Below are 26,858 nucleotides of genomic sequence, written 5' to 3'. Positions count from 1 at the left end.
ATATCCAGTGGCGCATGCATCAAGTGGATGCATGCATGCGCCACATGTAATGACGACAATACATGTATGCGCTACTAGGGTTGGCCATTTATTGCACGCGTCATTTGTTCTAATTACTACTCTTATCATATAATTTTTTTTGTTTGAAAAGTATTTAATATGTTAAATAACTTGAAAAAATAATTATTTTAATATTTAATTTGAAAACAGTAATTATTTTAAAATAAATAAATAAACACTATAGTATCCTCTCATTCTGTGTTTATTTGGTTACTTGACCAATTTTTAAAAAAAATAATAATCATAATAATTATACGATTGTAAAACTTTCTAATAAAAAGAAATATTATTTTAACATCAAAATTTGACATCATATAATTAACACGGTACAAAATATAATACAGATTAATTTTATTATAAATGGGAGAAATCTAAAGTAATATAAATATTTAAAATTGTTTTTGATAACTCAGAAGCTTTATATATCAAGGTCCAACAATATGCACTACACGAAAAGATTTGAGTAACATGCATGACCTGAATCAAGCACAAAATACATAATTTCGACCTCTATCATTTCTATTATTTAATCTAATTGGACAGTGATTCATATGAAATGTCGGATTAAGCGAAAATAATTCTAACAATCTTTTATATATAAAGTTTTGAACGCACCAAAATCCAGGTAATTTACTCATTCTCGCACTCAAACTATTTCTCATTCATTTAATGACTTAGGCGTTGAAAATGTTAACTTTGCAGATCCACTCAGCCTCGTCGTATCATAAGCATACTCCATTGCATTTGGACCTTATCTCACTTCGTCGTCAACTATTTTTGGTTCCTTGTCATATATGGTAATCTTACATCTAATTTCCGCAAAATTTCACAATAAATCATTGTCTCTTCACCGCAATTCAACAAATATATGATCCCTTTCTCGTTCGAATCACGGATAAACACTAATACAAATAATACATTTCATGACAAAGGTTTCATCTCACCCAATCAAAAATCGAGATAAAATGTCAAAGTGCGTCATGTTTTATTTTATTTTTCAATAAATATCACATATTTCATCGATTTCTAAATATAACCGAGGGAAAAAATAATTCAGAACATGTTTTGAATCCCAACATCAGCCGTTTATGTTTTTATTTCTTTAAAAGTGGTGTCTTTGTTTTTATTTAATTTTTAATTTTTAAATTAATGATCTATTCATTCGGTTATATTTAATAACTGAGGGAATAGATTATCATATTTTACTATCAAAGTATTCATTATCATATTTTATCTTAAATCTAACTTATATGTAGTTGCTCCAAAGTCTTATGCGTCACTCATTGAGATGGATTGCAAGATAAAAAAAAATCTTCAATGTTCTTCGATATTGAACAAAATATTTTTCTACCCTTGCAATTTATCTCACATAATGATATTGACGTTGTTGTTGTAATTTTAGGGCTGGCAAAACGGGTTTGACCCATTGGGCATTGCCCAAGACACTGTTATTAGTGATCCTCATGAAACCAAAAACTCTCATTATAAAAGCATTTTAAATATTAAAAATTGATAATGAAACATTTGACATGAAAACTTTAAAACTTAAAACGGCAAGGATGGGTTCTCATTATTTTGTTCGGAAAGGTTCTCAAAGATGGATTGCAAGAGTAAAAAGTTATTTGGATTCAAGGTTTGTGTTCTTAAATAATCATATAATTGAATATGTATTTTATTTATCTAACCTTTTTTTATATCAGACATTTGATCTTCCATTAATATCAATGAAACGATGATCTCTAATATTTACTCTTCTCCAAGATATCCAACATTTATTTTTCACCGACAGCGATAACGACGAATTAGATACAACATTTCTACCTTAATATTATGCGTAAACAATGTGATGAGTATTTGAAATTTTTATATATATATATATATATATATATATAATATATATATATATATATATATATATATATATATATATATATATATATATATATATTATATATATAATATATATTATATATATATATATATATATATATATATATATCCTCTCGGTTTTATTATTAAACCGAGAGGTATATGGTGCTAGTTTGAAAAATATAAAAAAAAAAACTATTACTGGAGATCGAACTCATGACCACTTAAACAAATCCCTCATTTATTTTTAAATCGAGGGGTAAAGTAGCAGTTTTTCATGACTCCCTTCTCTACCTCGCCTCTTTAGCCGAGGTTAAATCAACTTCGCATCTTAGGTTACATGTGTTTTTTGTAGTAGTGAAAACTCGTGAAACAATGACGACATTGAAGGTTCGCAACTTTGTTGTTGTGGCCGCTACAATAATCAATGCTCCTGGTCTCACAAGGGAGACTCTGCTTCCTTCTACGGTCGAAGATTATCTTGTCTCACTGACTTCTTCCATTGATCCTCCAGTATAAAATCCAGTCCCTCCAACAATCGGTCAAGGCACATTCCAAGTCCTTCCGATCTTCCAGTATTTTCAAGAATCACTCAAAGGTCAAACCTCGAGATAACCTTTGATGTAACTGTTGATTCTCGGACAAGAGATGCTTCAAAACATCCAACACCTGCAAGCCAATCTAGTTATGCAAGAGACTAACGATCTACTCAACAATGTCTATAACCTGGTGCAGCAACATAATTCCCACTCTTTGGCTGAAAAAGTACTCTGAATGAAATAAAATTTAGAGTATGCTCTTCCTATGGACCATTTTGTACGGAAGGAAGCCTCTCACGACAATCAGGGAGTTAAGTCAGAATTGGTCTTTGGTTACATCATCTCTCCACGCAGGATGGTCCCTAAATCCCCGAAATGCACCCGGAGTTAAAAGCACCATATCCCACCACGCGAGTTTGAGGTAAGGGGAGGCAGTCACACCTCACCCGAGATCATTCGTCCTCGCCCCTGGTTTTCCATCTACTCCCAAAGAGACAAAAGGCACGACGTCGAAATGCAGGCTCCCCATAGGAAGAGGAATACATTCTCAAAGTGCATCCTCGATAACAAGATCCTGAAATCTCTCGAGAAACATCCCAAGTTGGACAGGCATGATGGCTCGAGAGATCCATATGAGCATATTGAGTATGTAGACACGAGACTCGGCTACTACCATGTCGGGAGCATAAACTCTTGAAAGGAATTTTATGACATTTTTACTGCTCAATTCACATTTCAAAAGTAATACCCCATCATGATAATTGTACTTAATCCGATTCAGTAATAGAATAAAAAGACTTTACAAAAATACATTAATCGGTTTACCAAAGTAGTAGGAGAAGTATGGGACAAAGGATGTATTAAAAAGTTGTATAGTTTTTATTGAAGATTCAAAAATAATTTTTATTACATAAATTAAATTACTAAAAAAGATTTTAACTCATTTTTAATAAAATAAAAAATTAACTTTATATTCAGTGACATAAATATACACTACTATTGATGATTTATTTTTTTATAAAGATATATAGTAAAAATATTTTTATAAAAAGTTATTCAAAATAACTTTAAATTTAAGTGATGTTTTGAAATTTTGATATTAAAAAAAATTGTAAAAAAAGTAAAATATTTTAAATAACATTTTATGAATAATTATTTAAATAAAAAATTTATTTGAGACTTTTTAGAAAAACATATATAATTTTTTAAACAAAAATATATAATATTAAAAAATATTTTCTCAATAAAGCTGAAACAAATGTAAGATGGTCAATGTGATAAAGAGGAAAGTTCTTTCTTCTTCTTTTTAGGATATTTGAAAAGACTTTTTCACACAATAATCTGAGTATCTGATAATGAGGTCACGTGATTTTTTTCATGAATATTTCATCTTTTATATAGCAAGATTAATCTTATTAAGTTTTATTTTAGATAACGTACTCACAAACACAGTCAATATGTAATGAAATCAAAATTTATTAAAAAAATATAATCAATATATTTGTTATCTTTAAAATACCCAATAAGGATTTTTACTTCAACAATAAGTTTGATTTCAAAAGAAATTGCAGTGATAGTAAAAAAAATTAAAATAATTATTTTTTTAATTTAAATACTTAAATAACTTATTTTTCAAATTAATTATCGAAATAACTATTTTTTATTACAGATGCATCAGTTGAACTGGCGCATCTATTTCGCATTGAAAGGAGGCGCCATACTCATCGGCGCATGCATGGGAAGCAAATGAGCAAAGGCGCCAATGCCCTTCGCGCATGCATGCCTTGGCGCCACATGCTTTGGCACATGCATACACTAAATCAATATATGTGACAATACATGTGGTGCATGCACTTTCCTCTTTTTATATATTTTATATCTATAGTTAATTAAATTAAATATTTAAATTAAAAATTATATTTTATTATAAAGTAAAAATACTTAAAATTGACAAGAAAATCAACGATTTGTCCTATTGAAATGGTCAATTGTTCCACATCCAGGTGCATTAGCCTGTCTTCAAGGTCTCCCGCGATTTTCCTGAGGTGTTTGGGGTCTTTGAGTGCTGACCTGATGCAATGGTGGTTGGTGTAAAGGTCTGGTGGAAGGTCTAGCGATATTTGACAAATTTGTCATCATTTGTCCCCAATAGCTGGGGGGTTGTCGTCAACGGCGCTTCCGTAATTGAGTTTGATGCTCATGTTGTCGTAGTTGGATCGTTGTAGTTGGATGGATTATGGACGGTATGGTTGCCTGAATTGGGACATTGAATCATTTTGGAAACGAATCAATGGTTCATATGGTGTACTAAAGTCAAATAATGGTTTGATGTTGTGGCGATGGGATGTTTGGATTTTCATTGGTGGGGGACTACGATGGCATGACGTTGAATCGTATGAATCATCTAGGCTATAGACTGTTGTGGCGGTTGCGTATGGTTATTGGTGGTTAGGGTTTGATTCCTGGTTTTGAGTTTGGGTGTGTGGCATGAATTGGTTGCGAGATTGGGTGGTTGGTGGTTGGGTGTATATGGTAGGGTGATGATGTGAGGTTGGTCGTTGGGTTTGGGTGGATTGACATTGTTCTTAGTCGGAGATTTGTTGTTGGGTGTTTGATGACAAAGTTCGTTGGCGTGGATCAATCAAATACCTTGGCTTAGACACAAATTATGGCATTGTAACTGACTTAAACCATGCCATATAATGTTAAGTTGGTCTAGCACCATGTATGATTGGTTTGTTTAAGATGTGTTGTCGTCGATTTCTCAAATAACGACACATCTCTTTTGTGAAGTCTCTCCAATCAGAATAATCTCATTGGTCATCGACTCTTTGTTGATGCTAATCTCCCAAACACGTCGGAGGTTCTGGAATTTGTTGTTGCATGTCAAACTGCAGTTTTACACGGTCACTCTGGTGCATCTCCACGGTAGTGAACCAAACAATTGGTATTTTTGATGTCCAAACTGCAACATCATCATGGTTAACCTGATGATCAAGATCCAGATATGGCCTCCAGATAAACTATATAAGAATATAACATGATTAAGGATATGTAATTGGATAATTTTTTTTTAAATCAAATGTAGAGTTGTGTAGTAGTATTACATCGTCTGGTCCAATGTGGTCTAAAAGATTGTGATAGACTTCTACAGCGTGTTTGGGACACCTGTTGTAGTTCATCCCTTTAACTAACCACCTAGGTCGAAAAGATTGGAAATATATTAGTTACAATTAGGTGTAGTATAAAGTCTAATAAATTTGATGGTAAAATTTTAAACTTACTTTGTTGCATAGGGGAATGTGAATGGCTTCTCGTTGACTGGGACGAGTGACGACATTCTTGACTAACCCCAAGCTTGTAGCAAATAGGCGCAAGAATAAAACGTGCAAGTATTCTTTTTGGAATTTTTACACAACGAACTATATAGATGGGACAAAACAGCTGGACCTCAACTATATGTGTTTACCTTATTTATGTTTCGTAACAATGGCAAATACATAATATTTACCGTATTACCAGTACTTTCAGAAAATAAAAAATTAACAAATAGAATCATAATATAACACCGAGCTTTAATCATCTTTTCATACTCGGTAGATTCTTCGTTTAATGTTATACTAGAATAATATTGTTTAATATATTTTAAATTAATACCTTGACTCATAGGTTGACTAGAAGTCTCTCCCGTAGTTGTGTCTTCACACAAAGTGGCACCCAACAATTCATTGCATATAGAGTTATCTTGGTTAACTCTATCATTTACGGTCTTACCATCGATACGTAGACCTAACAACATGTAGATGTCCTCAAGTGTGACGGTACACTCACCGAAAGGAAGGTGAAATGTGTAGGTCTCGGGTCTCCATCTCTCTAACAAAGCAAGAATAAATTTGTAGTCAACCAAGTATGAGACTATGTTGAGTAGATTATCAAAACCGCATCCTCAAATACATGGTTCTATCAAAGGATTGTGTGGTACATATTCACGTACACGACATCGAAATCTCTTTGGGCCCTAATAAAACATAAGTAATAAATAAGTAAGAAGAAGTAATAAACAATAGAGATATTTTGTTACGAGATAAGAATAAGAATAAGTAATAAACAATATAGATTAAGTAATAACATACAAATGTCACAATATTATCGATTGTTCATCGATGTTCATCACCCATAGTCAATAGAGACATATTGTTACAGAGAGATTGACTGTTACAGAGAGAGGTTGAGTGTTACAGTGATGTTGAGTGTTGTAGAGGTTGAGTGTTGTAGAGGTTAAGTGTTGCAGAGGTTGAGTGTTGCAGAGGTTGAGTGTTGTAGGTATTGAGTGTTGCAAATATTGAGTGTTGCAGATGTTGAGTGTTGCAGAGGTTGAGTTGTTGCAATATTTATAGATGAGATAGGTTGGCAAGTTGCAGCATGTGATGTATAAGTGTAGGCGCAATTGGGAAGGGCGCATGCCTTTTACTTTTGCATGCATGTGAGGATGCACCAAAGGTAAGGGCGCGTGCCTTTTACTTTTCTATGCATGTGAGGATGCACCAAAGGTAAGGGAACATGGGTTGCTTTATGCATGTGATCAAGCGTCGTTGATAAGGGCGCATGCATTGTCTTGTTAGGGAAGAAGCATCTTTATAGAGAATCATGCAGGCGCATGCCTTGGATTATTAGGGAAGAAGAATCTTGCAGGCACCACTGGTAAGGGCGCTTGCCTTGTCTTGTCTCTGCATGGAATCCTGCATATTCTTTATGTAATCAGTACACTTGCCTTAACACAACAAAATCAAGTTTCTCAGTTCGTTGATCTCTCACAAGTGTTATGTGAAACTGATGATGACGAACAAGCTGAAGTCAATATTGTTGACGAGGAAGAAGAAGAAGTTGAGTTATTGGTTGATTCAACGGTGAATGATGAAGAAGAAGAAGAGTCATTACCAGTTAGTCATGTATATTGTCCACCTCAACACATGACAAACTTAAATTTGGGTGCAGATGAACCTTCGTCAGATATATTTTATAATCCTTATGTGAAAATTCAAGGATCATTGAAAGAAGGAGACACATTTCGCACAAAAGAAGACTGTGTCAGAGCCATTAAAAAGTATCACATGGAATTATCAGCTGATTATAGGATTGATCAAACTAATGCAACGAGGTATAAGATTTATTATCGAAATGAGCTCTGCCTGTTCCGGTTGTCAGCATCTTACCGGAAGAGGAGTGATTCTTGGGAGATTGGTTTTATGGGTCCAATTCACACATGCTTAATCACGAACTCAGTGCAAGACCATCGCAAACTTAGCTCTTAGTTAATATGCGATGAAATTTTGTCTGTCATTAGCGACAATTTATCGTTAAAGGTGAGTACAATAATCTCGTTTATTGTAACACTATACAACTATACTCCATCATACAGGAAGGCTTGGATAGCTAGGACTAAGGCGGTTGAAAAAGTGTTTGGAAATTGGGAGGAGTCTTACAAAACAATTTCCAAAATGCTTGGTGGCTCTTAAACATTATGCTCTAGGGACAATTGTCAATTTGGAAACATTGTCGGCCTATACCCCAGACGGGACTTGTGCTATTGGTAATGGAATATTCCACCGACTCTTCTAGGCGTATCAACCATGCATCGAAGCTTTTGCTTTTTGTAACCTATTATCCAAATTGGTGGTACATGGTTGTATGGGAAATATAAAGGAACGCTACTGATGGCAATGGCACAAGATGGCAACATCAAGATTTTTGCAATCGCCTTTGCCCTAGTTGAAGGGGAGATTGCTGAGGGATTGAGTTTTTTCCTAAAAAAAACTCAGATTGCACATTGCTCTCAGCCTAACTTATGTTTGATCTCAAACTGAAACCCTTCAATAGTGAGTGCCTACAAAAACATTGATAATGGCTGACAGGATCCTCCGACGACGCATGGCTACTACATTAGACATATCGCTCAAAATTTCATGCGGGGAGATCAAAGACAAAACGTTGTAGAAGAAGGTTGTCAACGTAGGGTATGCATTAATAGAACATTCTTCCAAACACTATCGCGAAGACATCAGATTGTCAAACACAGATGCAGTAAGGTGGATCGACAATATTCCATTGGAGAAGTGGACTAGGGCATACTACAACGGTCAACGTTTGGGCCACATGACAACAAATCTTGTGGAATCAATGAACTTTGTCTTCAAAGGCATCTGAAAACTACTTATAACCGCTTTAGTGCAAGCAACCTATTTCAGGCTAGGGGCACTGTTTGAGATCGGACGTTCCAAATGGAGTTCAGTGTTACAATCTAGGAAGTTGTTTAGTGATGCTTAAATGAAATTCATTAGAGAGGAAGTTATCAAAGCTAACACACATGTGGTCACGGTGTTTAACCGTGCTAAAGGTTGGTACAGTGTTGTTGAGTCCATGGATCACAATGAAGGCGTGTCGAGGGGACACTATCGAGTGGAACTAGATAGAGGTTAGTGCAACTGCAGAAAGTTCCAAGCCTTTCGTATGCCCTGCTCCCATGTCATAGCAGCATGTTCAAAGCTTCGATGGGATCCATCCTACTTACTATCTGACGTTTACAAAGTCATAAGCCTATTTACAAAATTAGCTTTTCAATGGTAGCAAAAGAGGATTACTCGCCTGCATATCAAGGGGACATTCTCTGGCACAATGAAATAATGTGAAGAAAGAAAACAGTCGCCTAAACAGCACCCGCATTCGAACCAAATTAGATACGGCGAACAAAATGGTTAGATTATGTAGTTCATGTCGCCAGCCCGGTCATAATCGTACTAATTGTCACAGTGTTGGAACAAACAAAACAAGACAATTTTAATTGTAACTCTTTTGCTTTATATTAAAAATAACATTTATTTCATATGATAACTTTGTGAGAAAATACCATCACAATCAAATACAACACATAAGCAACACATAAACAACAACACAACAAACTACAACAAATAAAATACCATTACTAACAAATACAACACATAAACAACAACACAACAAACTACAACAAATAAAATATTATTACTAACAAATACAACGCATAAACAACATAACTATGTGATTACAACCATCAAAACAATTTTGAACATCGTATACATCATCCTGTGAACGTCTTTGTCAGTCTTAATATCCATCCATACACGAATTTCTCCATTTTGGTTGAACGTGAACTCAAGCCATTGAATTCTTATGATCTTTTCACCTTCTGCAATTTCTCCATCTAACCAACGGTTCAACGTCCTATTAAGACGTTCGAACGTTTCTATATTCCAAAGTCTGATCTTTATTGGAGGTTGCACTACTGAAAAGATTAAATCGACATTTCTCTTAAATATTCAGACATGGTTAAAGAAAAGAAAATTGAAGGAGATTGAAGAAAAATGGAAGGAGGGTAAGAAGTTGCGTGAAAAATTATAGGAGAAACGCTCTGTATTTATAGAGCACATGCATGCATCATTGTCTTAGGCGCGCGCACACACACATGACACATGCATGCGCCAATGCATATGACGCACACTCAGATGCCTACATGCATGCGCCAAAGCATGTGGCGCCAAGGCATGCATATCCAAGGGCATTGGCGTCTCTGCTCATTTGCTTCAAGGGCATGCGCCAATGTATATGGCGCCTCCTTTAAATGGCAATTAGATGCGTCAGTCCAATTGACGCATAAGTAATCAAATGCGGTTATTTAGGTAATTAATTTTAAAAATATGTTACTTAAGTATTTAAATTGAAAAAAGTGATTATTTAAAAAAAAATCTTATAATAACATGAAATTAAAATACCAACATAAACTAAATTAACCACGTGCAATAGCAACTTTTTGTCCACAATGAAAAAGTTGTTTTTTTACCTAGCCGGTAATCTGATCATATTAAAATAATAATTTTAAGTATTTATTTTCATATATTTTTAATTAATCAATACTCATTGATTTTATTTTAGATATTTTCCAACTAATCACTATTCATCAATAATCACTATTCATGATAAACTTAATTTTCCAACTTATTTTAGATATTTTCCAACTAATCACTATTCATGATAAACTTAATTTTTTTAATTAATTAAATATTTAATAATTAAAACATAATAATAAATAATTAACAGATAATCAATAATCAATCTCAACCATCAACATTAAATAACCGGCTGATGCTAAATGTCACTCATGCAATTTGACTAATCTTTTAAATTTAGTCAATAAGTTGGTCTTTTAATTGCAACTGGGTTCTTTTATCCGGGGTCTTTTAACTGGGTTTTAGTTCCCCCTCTTATTTTATTTTGGGTTCTTTTATCCGGGGTCTTTTAACTGGGTTTTAGTTCCACCGCTCATTTATTGTGCTTGTCCAAAACTTTATCATTCTTGTCACTCTTACTACATAATAAGTCATAAGTGGTAGGGGTGGACATAATGCAACCACCCGACGGTATCCGACCGTTCCGATCCAAAATTTGAGACACCGTTCGGGTTTAGTCGGTTGGTGGGTTAGGTTGGAAAGTAGCAAGAGGTTTTTACGGGTTTGTGCGGTCGAATTCGGAGATTGGTTTTGGGCCCGTCGGAAACCGAATCCGACCGAATCTAAGGTTATTTTTATGGCTAGGCCCAATCTAAACAGAAATCTAAGGTTCATTCCTAATCCTATAGTTAGAGATGTGGTATGAATCTCACTTTTTCATACGCACAAAATATTCGATGTATCCACAGAGAACTAACAAAAAACCAAGACTCTCTCTCAGTCTCAAATCTCAATTCATTAGTTCCACTTCTTCGTGAGATTCATACGCACAAACAGCAACGTTACTCCGCTAGGGTTCATCATTCTCTCAGGTAATCGGTTGATTCTAGGGTTCATCCTTTCAATTTCCAGTTCGTGGTTTCATCGTTTAAGAACTAACTCTTTCTACCTTCCAATTTTCGGTTGATGCTAGTTCGTGGTTTCATCGTTTAACAAAGAACCGTCGCCGTCCATTATTCAACCACAAATCACCACCGAGCTTGTTAGATCAAGGAGTTGGATGAGTCCTGCCGCCAATGGAGCGCGGCAAAAGTAGCTTGCAAGGAGTTGGAGTTCCTAGCTTGCAAGGAGTTGGAGTTCCTAGCGGAGTTGTAGATCAAGGAGTGAGTCAAGGTAATGCCATCACCTGTCATTTTTATACTGAGTGTTTGTTTAATAAGTGATACATGTTATGCTGTCATTTTTAAATGTATGAATTATAGGAGCAGCTGCTGGTACTGCACTCCCTCCACTTCGAAAAAGGAAACTTAATGCTAGTGGTAGTAGAAAAACTTCTACGGTTTGGGAAGAGTTTAACATTTTACCGGATGAGCCTGAACCTATAGCCGCGTGTAAACACTGTCATAAAAGGTACCGATGTGACCCTAAAACACATGGTACTTCTAACATGCTAGCTCACTCGAAAGTGTGTTACAAAAACCCTGCCCTTTTGTTGAAAGACCCCAATCAGACAAACCTTGTAAGCGGCGAGGGTGGGTTTTTAGTTCCAACTAGTCAAAGGTTTAATGCTGCAGCCTGTAGGAAGGCCATTAATACCTTTGTTATCCTTGATGAACATTCCTTTAGAGTGGTTGAGGGTGTTGGTTTTAAGCAAATGTGTAAACAATTGCAACCCCAAATGGATATCCCTACTAGGAGGACCGTTGCTAGGGATTGTTTTCAGCTTTACCTAGCTGAAAAGTCACGTCTTAAAGCTTTTTTTAAATCTGATTGTACTAGGGTTGCACTAACCATAGACTGTTGGACTTCGATACAAAACCTTAGTTATATGGACACCACTGCACACTTCATTGACACTGCTTGGAAGTACCAAAAAAAAATTATTAGTTTCTCTTTAGTTCCAAATCACAAAGGTGATACCATTGGCATGAAAGTCGAGGACGTTTTGAGGGAATGGGGGCTTAGGAAAGTGTCTACAATTACCCTGGATAACGCAACAGCAAATGATGTGGCTGTGAGTTATTTGGATAGAAGACTTAAGAGCAAGAATGCTTTACTGGGTGTAGGTGATTATTTGCATATGAGGTGTGCTGCCCATGTCTTGAACTTGGTAGTGAGAGATGGTGAAAAAGAACATGAAGGGTCTATTGAATCAGTTCGCACTGTTGTTAGGTTTGTAAGGTCTTCTCCACAAAGAGCTATGAAGTTTAAGGAGTGTGTTGAACTTGCGGGCATAACTTGTAAAAAAAAACTTTGTCTTGATGTTTCTACAAGGTGGAATTCCACTTACCTAATGTTGGATGCTGCTGAAAAGTTTGAAGCTGCATTTGACAATATGATTGATGAGGATCCTGGATACATCGAATATTTTGACCTCCTTACCGGTCCACCCGGTTCTCAGGATTGGAAAAAAGTTAGGGCTTTTGTGGTTTCTTACAAACCTTCTATGAGGCAACCAAAGTGTTTTCAACTTCGCAAGAAGTGTCCTTGCATTTAGCTTTTCATAACTTGTCTTCAATTTTGTGTGAGCTTCAAGAAGCTTCATTTAACTTGAATTCTTATGTGGCTCCAATGATTTCACATATGAAGGTTAAATATGATAAGTATTGGGGGGATGTGGGAAAAGTGAATCATTTTCTTTACTATGGAGTGATCTTTGATCCTAGGTTTAAGTTTAACTATATTGAGTGGTCTTTTAATGATATGTATGGGCATTCTAGTGACCTTGCCAAGAAAAATATTGAATGTGTCAAAACTAGTTTGTTTAAACTATATAATTGGCATAAATCTGATCATGATAAGAATGTTGGGGCTAGTCCTTTAAGTGCACCAGGGAGCACTTCCCTTGGAGAAGCATCTTCCCAACCAAAAGAACCATCACCTTTTACAAGGGCTAATGCTTTTAAGAAACATCTGAAGGAAAAAGACACAATTGAAAATGAAAATGAACTAGAGAAGTACTTAGGTGACCCTTGTTGCGGGGAGGGGGAAAATTTTAGTATTCTTAATTGGTGGAAGGAAAATTGCACCCGTTATCCTATATTAGCAACCTTGGTTCGGGATGTGTTGGCAACACCTGTTTCTAGTGTAGCCTCATAAAGTGCTTTTAGCACGGGGGGGAGGATTTTAGATATCTATAGGAGCTCTTTGAGTCCAGATATGGTCGAAGCGCTTATATGTACTCAAAACTGGTTGAAGCCTTCTGACAATGATCTAAATGTCCTTAATATGACTGAAGAATATGAGATTAGTGAATCAATTGTTTCAGGTACGTTATTAATGAAAACTTTGTCTCTTTTAACATTATTTTAAATATTTGTTAAAATTAAGCCTCTTGCTATATGTTTAACGTATGTTTAAATAACTTGTAGAGTTTCAAGTAGCTACTGGTGGAGCAGCTGCTCCTACACAGGCTGGGCCTGTTTAATTCTCGCCTAGGTATGAAAAATATAGTTTTGTTTTATGTCTTACATTGGTTTAACTATACTGATTTGATTTGATTTGCAGCTGTGAATTTTTGAATATTTTGGAGTCACTTTGTGATTCAATAAGACAAGCCTTTCTTTTTTGGAGTCATTTTTGAAACTAAGGATGGAACCGTTTCAGTAGCTACTGCGTTTGCTGGTCATCAGGCACGTTGTCTTGGGCTTATGCAATTGTTCTTACCGAAGTACACAAACATAATGTCACTTGTATTTCTTTTGCATTTGTGCTCAAGCTTACAAACTGAGTTTGAATACTGCATGTTATGCTAATCTGTTTTTGGTGGTGCAGTATACTGGGATGATGTTACTTGAGGAGATGGCCTGTGTAATGTTCTCTTGCCTGTGTAATACCACTAACCAAGACGTTTGAGCATATAAATTTAGCTTTCTGCCTGATTTCTAAGAAACCTTATATCCTATTGGCAGGTTGTTAGTTTTGTGCCTTCTCATTCAAGTTCCATTGAGTGTGTTGGGTTCGCACCAAGGTATGATTTAAGATTAGTAAACTTTTTATAAGATTAGTTAACTGTTCATAATCTGCGTGCATGTGCATTTCTGCACATTTTCATGTCATGTATGCTTGATGGATCATGCATGTGTTTGGTTGAAGTTTTATTTATTCAAAGATTGCTCAAGTCTTGAAGGACAGTGACATCCTGGAGATGACAATCAGACAGGACGAGTTCAGCTTGTGCCTAGGTCAAGAGGAGGTGAAGAACAGTCTCTAGGGCGTTCAAGATTTGGTACTGGAAATGCAGGTCAGGGGTATACTTTTGAAGAGGTATAACTTAGTTACAACTTGCCTAAAATATCTTATTTTTGTTATTTGTGACTGACATAAATGTTTGGAAACCATGGCAATTCATTCCTTTGCTTACAGCAGTTGAACTGTTATTTCACTTGAGGTTTTAAAGCACTAGTAATGCAGGTCAAGGTTCTTTTTCTAGTAGTTATGGACCTCTGTCGCCGAACTTCTGGTCTGCAACACCCCTTGCCAGTTTCTCAGGTGGGGAGCAGCAACATTCAGGTTCGTTTGCATTATATTGATGGGAACTACACTGTACTGCCAGAGGTTGTGGAAGCATCCCTTGGCCCACATATGCAGGTAACTTTCTGTTTTCTGTTTTCACAAGCATGATGCATTATTTCCACTAGTTTAAGATGCCACTCAATTCATGATTTGAAAATATGATGCAAGAATGATAGAAATGAATGAAATAGGGATAGAAAGGGGCTCGGTTGTCTTAAACTAGCATGTTGTTTCTCATTTAATCATAAAGCACACTGTTATAGATCATGTAGGAACAGTTAATATGAATGAATATTGAGCTCTTGATATAGTACATGCTTTTGTTTGTTTTATTTCATTTGGGTGAATTAAGATCTGTTTCTTTCCTTGATATTAGCCGTGTTCATCATAAACATCTTGTTTCTCTTGTTGGATACTGCAGCACCGAGTTTCAGAGGCTACTTGTTTATGAGTTTGTTCCCAACAATACATTGGAATTTCATTTACATGGTATTTTTTTTTTGTCATTCTTTTGTGTAGCACAATGCTTATGCCAGAAGTGTTCTTAATTCTTATGATTATTTTTTAACGGCAGGAAATGGACGACCAACGATGGATTGGCCAACAAGATTGCGAATTGCTTTAGGATCTGCAAAAGGACTTGCTTATCTTCATGAAGATTCTATGCTCTGTACTTGACTGTAATTTTTTCAGCAAAGCTAGTTTTTGTCAAACTCAATGTTTATTGTAATTATCTGTTTGTGTAGGTCATCCTAAGATCATTCATCGTGATATTAAAGCTGCTAACATCCTTCTCGATTTTAAGTTTGAAGCAAAGGTATGCTCTTTAATATATCTTCCTTGCAGCAGTGGTGATGCTCCATTTAAAATGCCCTAAGAAGTTCTGTGCAATAATTGTTTAATATGAAGTGTGGATTTTAGTTATAATTTAGTGTCAAATTTCTATTAACAGGTTGCTGATTTTGGTCTTGCAAAGATTGCTTCCGATCTCAACACTCATGTTTCTACTCGAGTGATGGGGACTTTTGGGTAAGAACTAATTTATTCCCTTCCTCTCAAAATTTGGATATTGCAAGAAATGTATTTTCTAATCTGCTATTGTTTATGGTAGATTGAATTAATGCATTAAAGGGCATGAAATGTGCTATATGGTGGTTTAGAACTGCGTTAACCAATCAAATTGTTGTTGAAATTAGTTGTTAAATTTGTGTCAAAATATCAGTTCTGATATGCTAAACTCATGAATTATCAATTACTGCTTTCTTACAGGTATCTGGCTCCAGAATATGCAGCAAGTGGAAAACTTACAGACAAATCAGATGTTTTCTCTTATGGAGTCATGCTCCTTGAGCTATTAACTGGACGTCGACCGGTTGATAAAAATCAGACTTACATGGATGATAGTTTGGTGGAATGGGTAAGTGTCATGTTACCATCCTCCTCTTTTCTTGAGGGCTAAATATAATTTGCAACTGAAAATTCAGTCATTTATAATATATTATGAAATAAAGAGTTTTCTGTGTAATATTTCTTTTATTGGAAGAGAACAAGATGACATATTGTCATCACAGGCTAGGCCTTTGCTCATGCGTGCTTTAGAAGAAAATAATTTAGATTCTCTGATTGATCCAAGACTTCAGAATGAATTTGACCCTAGTGAGATGACGCGTATGGTAGCATGTGCTGCAGCTTGCACACGCCACTCAGCAAAGCGTCGACCAAGGATGAGCCAGGTAAAGTGAATAATTTGTTCTATCATTTATTACTGCACTCCATTCCTTTTGAACTGTCTTTTTAAGAAGAAAAACTATCATTCGTTGTGCTGCTACTGTAAAATCAAACCTAGGTCTTACTTTCCATTCTGAGTTCCTTGTATATGTAAGCATCTTTTTGGGTCTAATAATGGAACAAACCGTAGGTTGTGCGTGCCTTAGAAGGAGACGTGTCACTAGCAGATCTTAATGAAGGAGTAAGACCTGGACACAGCAGTGTCTACAGTTCTCACGAAAGGTGGATTCAAAGCTACAATTCAATTTTTTTTGTTTTGCAGGCATATCAAGAGGAGACTGAATAGCTCAAGCTTCTTGCTGAATGGAAGAGAAAGAAAGGTGGATTCAGAGCTACCATGTTTGTTTTTGGTGAGTACAAGACCATTGTTCTCAAAGTTTACCTACTGAAAAGAGGTTTCTATCAGTGGTAGCAAACCCTGTTAACCTTGTTTCTGTTATAGGAAACTTGGTGGCGGCTCAAGTTGCGACAGAAATCGGTTGGAGCGAGTTTGCGATTTCAATGTTTTCACTAGGAATGGTACATTATTTCCTAGATAAAATCCACTTGTGTTGGGTTTATTTTGGAATGAGCTCAATTATTTTTAAAACCGAATAAACCGCATTATGAAACCGAACCGAACAAAACCGAAACCGAAAATAACCGAATTGCAAACCGGTCGGTTTTGGTTATGTTTTTTCCAACCGATGGTTAGGTCGGATTGGGAATTTGAGCCCGAAAACCGATCCAACCCAACCGATGTCCACCCCTAATAAGTGGTATCAAATTGCAACTGGGTTTTTTATTGCAAGTGGTATCTTTTACTTCAACAAGTTTGACTTCATATCAAACTCAGTTTTATAGATAAACTAAAAAATAACTTTAGTCAAAATGAAGATACCAAAAATACATCTAAACCTATTAATTTTATACTATATAAACTAAATCGAAGATATTGATATTTTAGACTATATCAAGTTTGATAGATTTGGATAAACTCTTCTCTTAAAATTAAAAACATATTAATAACAAATATTCTTTAATAATTTCAAAAAAATACACTCTAAAAAAATAATAAATTTTTATTTATTTTCCCCTCTACTTGGTTCGTCCCAAAATCATCATTCAAACAGAATTTTAAAGATTAAGCAATGATTTATTCGTTCTAAAATCAATAACTTTGGAAGTTTTTAGCAGTTTCTTATAGTCTGAGTTTTTTGAAGACATTGGATTCGAGATCATTTTTGTAGTATTCAAGACCATCTTAAAACAACGGCAACATACTAGTAAATGTTACTGTACTACTACGTTTAAATTCACGTAGTTCAAAACATTAAATAATTCACAGTACTAACAACCTGAGTGGTCAACAACAATGAATGGGACATGTCTTGATCACTTTATAGTTGCTCTGGAAATGGATGATGTGCATGGTCCACCAGAAGTCATAAATGGTATCCCCTTGAATGTGGCCACGCCATTGTCATCAGTGAAAAGATGCTGCATGCGCAAAATGGAATATGCATGAGCTTCTGAACATCATAAATACAAGCAATAACTATATGTGCAAAGAATATATATACCGGTGTGATCTTCTCGAGCTGTTTCTTTTTCGGGTTTAGTACGTCTTCTGGTTTTCCATCAATCCTGAATGATGAATTACAAGAATAATAGCAAACTATTACTAAAAATTAAATGGACCAAAAAAATTGCTCCAAAGCTCGAGCGAGCTGCAGGTTCCAAGGGATTGGTCTCCAAAGCCCCCCCGCGAGCAGCAGGTTTTAAGGGGTTTGACCACGGACTTCGGTCTATATACCTAACTCTTGCTAACTCGAATGAAATAGTGATATTCACTTTAATGCTTTAGCTAGAGAATTAAAGTCATGAGAATAGAAAATATGCATCTGACTGCTTAATTAAAAGATTTCAAATAGCATACCCGGCAAAAGACACACGCTCCCCAATTTTAGCTCCTTCAGGAGGGAGCAAGGGCTCAACAATGGTGGAACCTTCATTTGAAGCACATAAGACCTGGAAAGAGAAGCCAATTGCACAAACAGCCCTTCAGACTAATTGGCCATCACAATACAGACAGAAAACAATGGAACATCTGTAACAAGTAACGGCACAACAAGCTAAAGCAATACCAGTCCTTCAGACGTCACATCCCGTAGTTTTCCAGGTTTGACATTTGTAATAAGTGCAACTCGACGATTCTGTGCAAAGTGCAACATCAAACAGCAGGACAACAAGACTTAATTACAATTCAAAACGAATACGGTCAAACACCACACTTGGTTAGATAACTACATTACCGTTAACTCATCAGGACTACAGTACTTTGCCAAACCACTGACAACCTGCCGCAATTTGGCGTCGCCAACATCTATCTCCTCAACTAGCAAACTGCATTAATTAATTTTATAGATATATCAATTTTCATCAAAACAGATGTGAAACATATCGAAGTACTGAAGCATCAACTCGATGACAAAAAATTTAACATTCTGTTTAGTCATAAGATTCTTTGGTAGGTTTGCCAAAGTACCTATCTGCTGACGGATGCTTCCATGCTTTACGAATTAATCCAACTTGAATATTAAGCAAACTGACACTAAGTTCATTCTCTTTCTCAGCTACCTCTTTGCCAGCAGGTTTCGTGGCTTTTGCTTTGGCTTTGGCTTTAGCCGGTTCAGTGTTTCCTGTGGACTTGGCTTTAGCAGGTTCAGTGTCTCCTGTGGACTTTCCGTTAACCTTACAAAAATAAATGAATTGAATTGTAAAGCCATGGTGAAACAACTGTACTGAGATGCAATTAGTAAGGGACAAAGAATAGGAGAAATCGTAAGTTGTAACACTCTTTACTAGCAACAAAAAACTGATTATCCACATAAGTGACAACTGCCGGAGAAATTCATACTATGTCAAGAACCGTCAGCCCGGAATTAAAGTAGTATTCAGAATTCAGACCATTTTACTATTTTTATTTTCTTACTGTAGCATTATGTTTGTCAAATTCTAAGTATGATGATCAATTTTCAAATTTGAAGGAGACTGTTGGAACAACATTTGGAGTTCTTTGTGTGATTAGAATGTCAGATTAGTTTGTGGAATCGGCATAGTGGCATAGTTACAGTTCACTATTATAAGCAAAAAAAATGCTTTAAATCTTAATCACTATTTTTTGACAGGGAATCTTGATCACTATTATAAGCAAAAGTTCACTACTTTTGAAATTTTTAAGGCTAATATTCCTAATATACCATTCATTTAATTCAGAAACATTTAATATTATTATTCTTAATACACCATCCATTTCAATCAAAAACAATTAATGCATGTAGTTGAATGATTTATCCACTCAGTATAAAAAGGATAATTTAGTATCTTAATCATCGTTGAATATAATTTAGAACATTTCAAGGTAAGCATGCCTATAATAGATCTATAATCTATAATGAATATAATTTTACCATGTTGTGAGATTTGTAGTACCAAGATCAATTTTCAAGTTTTAAAAATATTGATGTATTGTGGCATTATTACATAAGGATCAAGCTAGATGAACATGCAATAATATCTACCCAACATGTGCAACAATTACTAAGCTATAATTTTCTCCAAAAAAAGGCTTACCTCAGCTTTGTTTTTATCCTTGCTTATGTCTGTCTCTGGCTTGCTTGCATTCTTTATGCCTTGCTCAGTCTTGTTTGATTTTAAATCAGATTCCACGGCACTAACAGATTTTGTCACCTAGCATAAAAATAATAAGAAAATGAAAATTTTGGTGCCTATTAAACTTGGCAAATCTCCATAATGATGCTTAAAAGTGCATAATAATACTTCTAAATACATTAAAACAGACATGGAAACATTATTTTTTCTAAATGGCATCTGCAGTTCTCACAGGATTACTCTGATTCTCATGTAAAGCAAATGCCGTCAAGTTGAAGTGAAAACTTGAGGTCTTCTAGTTACAAGGTTTCAGATTTTGCCTCAGTACAGTAGCATTTGCAACCCAAAAGACTGACGAGAACACTAAGAAGTCATGAAGGAATTATTTCTCACCGGAGGCTCAAATTCAGGCTTCTGCAACACTATTTCCTCAAATAAGCCTACATATTCCTGTTTGTGCTGAATAAAGAATAGCAGTCGGGTCCCGGAAAAAATAGCAGTCAGAAAGTCAAAACTTTGAACAATTAACAAATGGTTTTACTACAAAGGTGAAAGCAAAACTGAATAAAATGTACTATTTGTTAATGCATGCATATTATTGAACATGGCTAAACAAGTGTGTACTAAAGCAGAGGATATTGTATAATACATGTTAAAACACTTCTTGATTTAGTCAACTTAGTGATGCACGTGCTTATATAATTATTAAGAAATGAACTTGGACTTCATGTTGGAAACTCAACTATTAGAACTGCAACTTTGAGGTCATATATGACTATAACTTATGGAAATTCAAACACTTACATTTTTACCTTAGGAAAGGCATTTCCTTAGTAAAAACATAAAGTGTACTCAAAGGTAGGATTATCTTGCCTCATAAAAACATCTGAATTTCCCATCCAAAAACATTTAAATGAACTTAGGTTCACGCATCCATGTGGAACTAAATAAGTTCAATAAATAATATTCAAACTGCAGAACAGAATCTTCCACCATTTCTGATCACATCAGAAGGTATCGCTCAATTTTCATTACCAAGTATCAAGGGCCAGTGGTTTACTTTATGTACTATTTAAAAGAGACTGATAGCATTTGGTCTGTGCCATTTGTTGTAGGAATGAAACATGAAAATAAAACACAGCCTTGTAAGCCAACAGCAACCAACACATTTACTATAATTCAGTTTCTCAAGAAGCCAAAAATTTACAATGGACATTGCACTAATCACCACAAATATCGTGTACAGTATCACTTAATGACAATGCAATGCAATCTTTAAAGTGAAAAAAACAGTTATTAACATATAAGCATAGCAGTGTTGTCGATTGAGGTTTGCAGAAAATGGTGTTTTGTTCAAATTTCACTAAGCTATAGCACAATGGTGGTTTGGTCAAATTTCACTACATTATGACGCTATAGCGCTGCTATAGCCACTAGTTTACTAAACTGAAGCACGCTTAAGCGGTAGCAAACTAACAATACCTGGATGTAGTCAATCCATCTCAACACATGTGGCAACTTTTCCTTGTTAGTATCTGGAAGACTGATCTGGCAATAAGCAACCAAAGACATCCTGTTAAAGCTTAAAAGTTTAATCATTGTTTAACAAACCAATTTAATGTATTTTGTTTTGTTCTTAAAATTATACCAACGCCTTCTCTTTATTACAAAGGAAAATAAAGATAACATTAACCTAACATAATCACTGATATAAGTAACCCAACACAAATCAAAAGTCTCATCGATGTTGATAAAAGTTAGATCCATATATATTGACAAAACAAGAAACATAGATTATCATTAAAAAAAAAACACCAGCCTCAAAACCATTTTAGTTCAAGGGGAATATGTAGTTATCTCTTCTAAAAGCAAGTAAGTATGGTGAATAGAACAACTTGCATACCAGGGAAGGATGAACTACTGAAAACACTATAACATCAGCTTCAGAGGGTTTCAATCCATTGCCAAGGAGCACAGACTTTCCAGAAAGTTCATCATTTAATCTCTTGAGATTCTCAAAGGATTCATCAAGGGCCACAGGAAAGGACTCTGCAAATGCGACCCACTTCAACACCTAAAAATGAAGAATATACCACTCGGAATTATTAACCGATCAAGTGCAAAACAAATAGATTCTATGGAGCATATACTCCGAAATTAGCATTTGATTTTAATGTTCAAAACCAATGATCAATTTCTGATGGATTTATATCAGTTAACTGCATGCAGAAGCATACAACGAATCCAGTAAAAGAACAAGAAGTAAAACATCGAAGATACGGTTACCTCGTCAGAATGATTAACCTCGTGTCCAGATGCCACAGTGATGCTCAAGTAAAGAGACTTAATATCGCCGTCTAAACCATCAGCTGGAATAACACTCTGCAAGCAATGATAGAGTCATGGAATTTGCATGAAACATATGTATATCCCATTCAAATTGAAGGAACCAATCTAATATTTTACTATCTATGAGTATTTCTTGAGGAATATTTCAAATTTCGATAACAAAACTAATATTCTAATGTCCTCTGAAATCAATTCATAACTCGAGTTTATATCTAAGTAGCAAAATCTATCCTTACAAAGAATAATGATAAATCACACTAAAACACAGTTGAGTGCAATACGGCATGAAATTGAAAATTGCATAATAGGACAAAGCATGCACTTACAGGATTCAATGAAAAGTGCTTGGAGAGAGCCAGAACTAGTGATTTCTTTCTGGAATCAACGGACGCCATTTCTGAGGAGTGGTGAATGAAAATTAGTATTCTCCTTTGAACTTCAAATTATGTATATCTGCAAAATTGTGCTTGCACACTATGTAGGGTTTTAGGTTTAGGTTTCTGGCTGATTTCTTTTGGGTATGTCGTGTTCTTGGTTACTGGTTGTTTCAATTGAGAAATGAGAAATGGTTTCTTAGCTTCCATTGGATTTCAACATTGGGCCTATTCGATACACTAGAAGGCCCATTAACCAATATTTTGAGCCGGACTTTAAATAATGAAAAAGAGAATGTTTTTTCCATCCTTATGAGTGCTTCCACGCTATCATGAAAAGTCTTTAATGTCCCTAGTATCCGGAGATACAACTTCGGACGCATTTACTTTCACCATTTCTTGAATTAAATTGAAGAGCATCTTTTTTTACGATAAAATTTAATCTGGAGATGCATTTTAAATGTATTAAAAGTGTATCCGAAAATGTATCTCCATAAATATCATTTATTCAAAAACGTGTTGGTTGTTCGAAGATGGTTCTATAGGGTGTCACACCCTATCTTGAGACCAGACGCTCTTGGAAAACCACCTAAATCAGTTAACCAGTAGGTATTTGAGGTTTGGGATGAGCAGGCAGAGAGCGTGACGGCATCGACGTGTTGCGGAGATGGATAGAGCAATCATAGAGTCTGGACTCTTTATGGATGGCAGTCCCCAGTTGTCCCTAGTGGAGCGCATGATTTCTGAGTTACAGAATATCGTGCAGTACTAGGAGGCAGACGGTTAAACATACTAATAGTTTATATTGGGATGTATAATTTTTGTATGTATTTTTAATGTATTCTCGGACAAATGATATATGAATTATATTGACATTTTTTATTTATGGATGAATTTTCACACTCCTTTACCTTTAATATAAGAACTTTATTTTGATTTTATGTTAATATAAGTTAGTCTCACAAAAGTTGAATTTGTGGACAATGGTGTTGTTCTGATATGATTCAGGGAGGATTCCGGAGATACATCTCCAAAATAATTTCCTATTTGTATTTACCACGTTTTCAAAAACTTTTCAGGGACATTTTGGATATGCATCTTCGAATACACCAAATACACATACGGAGATGCATCTCCGGATCATAATTTGGTAAAAAAAAATATGGTGATCTCAGAATAATGCATTTTAATTGTGATTTGGGTGGGTCCTGAGTGCATCTCCGGACGTTTGAATGATAGTTTTAGATTTTCAAAAGTGTGATACGCACATGTAAGGATGAAAGATTATTCCCCAAAAGAAATTGTTTCTCCCAACCTAACGGAGAGTTGTCTTGTGGAGATACAAAAATATCTCCGGAATTTAGAAATGCATTTTCGAATTCATCTCATATATACCATGTTCCTTCGTAAATGAGTCATACACATTTTTACTAAAAAAATAGTTTAAAAATATATTTTTGAAAATATACTTATGTATCTCCTCGACCCTTCCACTTTATTATTATTCTTCCATTTTATTTCTACTTTATGCTGCTATTAAAATAAGGACAACGAATTATCTCATATTTTCACCACATTCCCATGGCAAAAGCTAATAAGGACAATAAAAAAGTTATCTCATATATCATAAAAAATTTACTATAAGCTTAAATGTATTTTTGGTCTTCCTAGTTTAGATATTTTAAACTATTGATCCCCCTATTACAAAATCTAATTTTATGATCCTTTAGTTTATTTTGTTTAGGATTTTTGTGACTCTCATCTAGGGGTGGCAAAATGGATGGATTGGATGGATATGGATTGGATCGTTAATGGATGGATCAAAACAATCCATTATCCATTAACAATCCACTAAATTGTTTTTAAAAATATCCAATCCAATCCATCCATTAAGAATAAAAATCCATCAAATCCATCCATTATCATATTTTTAGTTAGGGGTGTTCGCGGTGCGGTTTGGGCGGTTTTTCTGATAAAAATCACCCGAACCGCAAGAGAAATAAGCATGCGGTTTGGTTTGGTTCGGTTGGCTTTTAGAAATAAAATCAAACCAAACCAAACCAAATCAATACGGTTTGGGTTGGTTCGGTTGGTTCGGTTTTTTATAATATTTTTATTGAGCCATATATACTCCTATAAATAATGACATAACTTTGTGTTTAGTCATTCATACATTACTAAATAACATCAAAATTCATCATATTTAGACAAAAACGTTTCATTCAATATACAAAAAGTCAGATTAGACAAAAGTGGAATAAAAGACAAATATAAATAGTAGCATAAAATAATATCAAAGACATTATAATAAAACATAAAAAAAACATATTAGATGAGGGATTAGAGAAGATGAAAAAAAGAACATAAGAAATGCGAGATTGAGAAGAAAAGTGCAATAAAAACGTAATTGGAAAAGAAAATAGTAACATATAAGATAAAAAAGAAAGAACATAATAGAGGACTTATTAGAGTAGAATATGCGAGACCTACATGGAAAAGAAGATGAGAAGAACGTGTGATACTATTATGAGTGATTTAAGAAGGTTGAAATTGAAACCCTAAGTGTGATTAAGAGAAAATCGTTTGTAATTGTAAGGTTAAGGCATACTAGGTTTGAGGTTTGGGTTGGATGTGGGATAAGTGAAGTTTGGGTTGGAACATAATGCGGTTTGATTTGGTTTAGTTCGGTTTGCAAAATACAAACCACAAACCAAACCAAACCGTGCGGTTTTATTAAAAAATGACCCAAACGAATCCGAACCAAATGCGGTTTTTTGCGGTTTCGGTTTGGTTTGGTTTGGTTTGCGGTTTTCTATTGGGTTGGTTTGGTTTTGAACACCCCTATTTTTAGTGGAGGGATATCCATCCATCCATTTTTTTTTCCTTTAAAATTTATTTTTTTAAAAAAGTTTTTTACTTTTTTTTAATAAAACAATATCAGTTTTTTTTTTCAAAAAAAAATATTTTTTTGTATTTTTGAAAAAAATAATTTAAATTTTTTTTTTATTTTCGTTTTTTTTATATTCGTAAAAAAAAATTGAAAATAAAATCAAATTTTGGTATTTAAAAAAAAAGATTTTTTTTCGAAAAAAAAAATATTTTTGTATTTTCGAAAAAAATAATTTAAAAATCTTTTATTTTTTATTTTCGAAAAAATATATTTTTTTTATATTCGTAAAAAAATAAAATTTTCGAAAATCAAATCAAATTTTGGTATTTTTCAAAAAAAATGATTTTTAAATTTTTGGAAAATATCATTTTTTGTATTTTCAAAAAAGAAATTATTTTTTTCAAAAAAAAAAATATTTTTTATTTTTCAAAAAAAAATTATTTTTTTTTGAAAAAAATAAATTATTTTTTGTTTTTCAATTTTTTTTAATATTTAAAAAAAATATTTTTTTTAAATTAGATAAAAAAATCCATTGGATCATTAAAATGTGTTGGATGGATTGGATCAATCCATGCTTATAAATGGATGGATTGGATCAATCCATTAACTTAATTTTTTATGTAGTGGATGGATTGGATGGATTTTTTTATGGATGAATTTTGTGTTAATGGATCCAATTGTCACCCTTACTCCCATCTACTTTAACATACGTAGCAGTGATAATTAGAATAAAAAAATTTACTTTTAATGACATGGCATTGATGATTAGATTATTTAATTTTAACCAAATAAATTAATATTTTTAATCAATAAAGTGTTTTAATAAGTTTATTAATTAATTAAA

The 26,858-nt window shown here is 34.4% G+C and overlaps 3 protein-coding genes and 1 long non-coding RNA gene across 4 annotated transcripts; 3 read left to right on the top strand and 1 right to left on the bottom strand.

Annotated features, from left to right (window-relative positions):
• The first annotated feature begins 11,520 nt into the window (after positions 1-11,520).
• LOC127079472 (uncharacterized) lies at positions 11,521-12,268 on the top strand. Its single transcript, XM_051019851.1, has 3 exons — positions 11,521-11,617; positions 11,707-12,146; positions 12,224-12,268. The coding sequence occupies exons 1-3, from the start codon at positions 11,521-11,523 to the stop codon at positions 12,266-12,268; spliced, it is 582 nt and encodes a 193-aa protein (XP_050875808.1).
• A 15-nt stretch (positions 12,269-12,283) lies between these two features.
• LOC127080829 (uncharacterized) lies at positions 12,284-14,326 on the top strand. Its single transcript, XR_007788051.1, has 3 exons — positions 12,284-13,712; positions 13,816-13,882; positions 13,952-14,326. It is a non-coding gene; the product is annotated as an uncharacterized LOC127080829 (long non-coding RNA).
• A 1,385-nt stretch (positions 14,327-15,711) lies between these two features.
• LOC127079471 (proline-rich receptor-like protein kinase PERK1) lies at positions 15,712-16,994 on the top strand (the record flags this gene model as incomplete). Its single annotated transcript, XM_051019850.1, has 5 exons — positions 15,712-15,776; positions 15,912-15,988; positions 16,229-16,376; positions 16,531-16,692; positions 16,878-16,994. Coding segments are annotated over exons 2-5 (441 nt in total), but the record flags the coding sequence as incomplete, so codon positions are not given.
• A 911-nt stretch (positions 16,995-17,905) lies between these two features.
• LOC127080828 (uncharacterized) lies at positions 17,906-23,324 on the bottom strand. Its single transcript, XM_051021121.1, has 12 exons — positions 23,077-23,324; positions 22,688-22,783; positions 22,305-22,475; positions 21,884-21,949; positions 20,795-20,860; positions 20,363-20,479; positions 19,275-19,480; positions 19,042-19,132; positions 18,874-18,942; positions 18,666-18,757; positions 18,310-18,373; positions 17,906-18,226 (listed from the first exon to the last, which is right to left on the bottom strand). Exons 1-12 carry the CDS (start codon positions 23,143-23,145, stop codon positions 18,122-18,124), a joined length of 1,212 nt encoding a protein of 403 aa, XP_050877078.1. The 5' UTR covers positions 23,146-23,324; the 3' UTR covers positions 17,906-18,121.
• Between the last annotated feature and the right edge of the window lie 3,534 nt (positions 23,325-26,858).

Source organism: Lathyrus oleraceus, chromosome 5 (assembly GCF_024323335.1).
Source record: "Lathyrus oleraceus cultivar Zhongwan6 chromosome 5, CAAS_Psat_ZW6_1.0, whole genome shotgun sequence".
NCBI classification, from domain to species: Eukaryota; Viridiplantae; Streptophyta; class Magnoliopsida; order Fabales; family Fabaceae; genus Lathyrus; species Lathyrus oleraceus.
Note: the sequence above shows the minus strand (reverse complement) of the source record. Positions and strands in the feature narration are given on the sequence as shown.

What these genes read in the sequence shown, in the direction of transcription:
- LOC127079472 (XM_051019851.1), top strand. Translation starts at nt 11,521, where the DNA reads ATGGAGCGCGGCAAAAGTAGCTTGCAAGGAGTTGGAGTTCCTAGCTTG. An exon ending in AGATCAAGGAGTGAGTCAAG is followed by an intron (nt 11,618 to 11,706) that starts GTAATGCCATCA and finishes TATGAATTATAG; the next exon opens with GAGCAGCTGCTGGTACTGCA. An exon ending in ATATCCCTACTAGGAGGACC is followed by an intron (nt 12,147 to 12,223) that starts GTTGCTAGGGAT and finishes TGATTGTACTAG; the next exon opens with GGTTGCACTAACCATAGACT.
- LOC127080828 (XM_051021121.1), bottom strand. Translation starts at nt 23,145, where the DNA reads ATGGCGTCCGTTGATTCCAGAAAGAAATCACTAGTTCTGGCTCTCTCC. An exon ending in AGCACTTTTCATTGAATCCT is followed by an intron (nt 22,784 to 23,076) that starts GTAAGTGCATGC and finishes CATTGCTTGCAG; the next exon opens with AGTGTTATTCCAGCTGATGG. An exon ending in AGCTCGAGAAGATCACACCG is followed by an intron (nt 18,227 to 18,309) that starts GTATATATATTC and finishes TTGCGCATGCAG; the next exon opens with CATCTTTTCACTGATGACAA.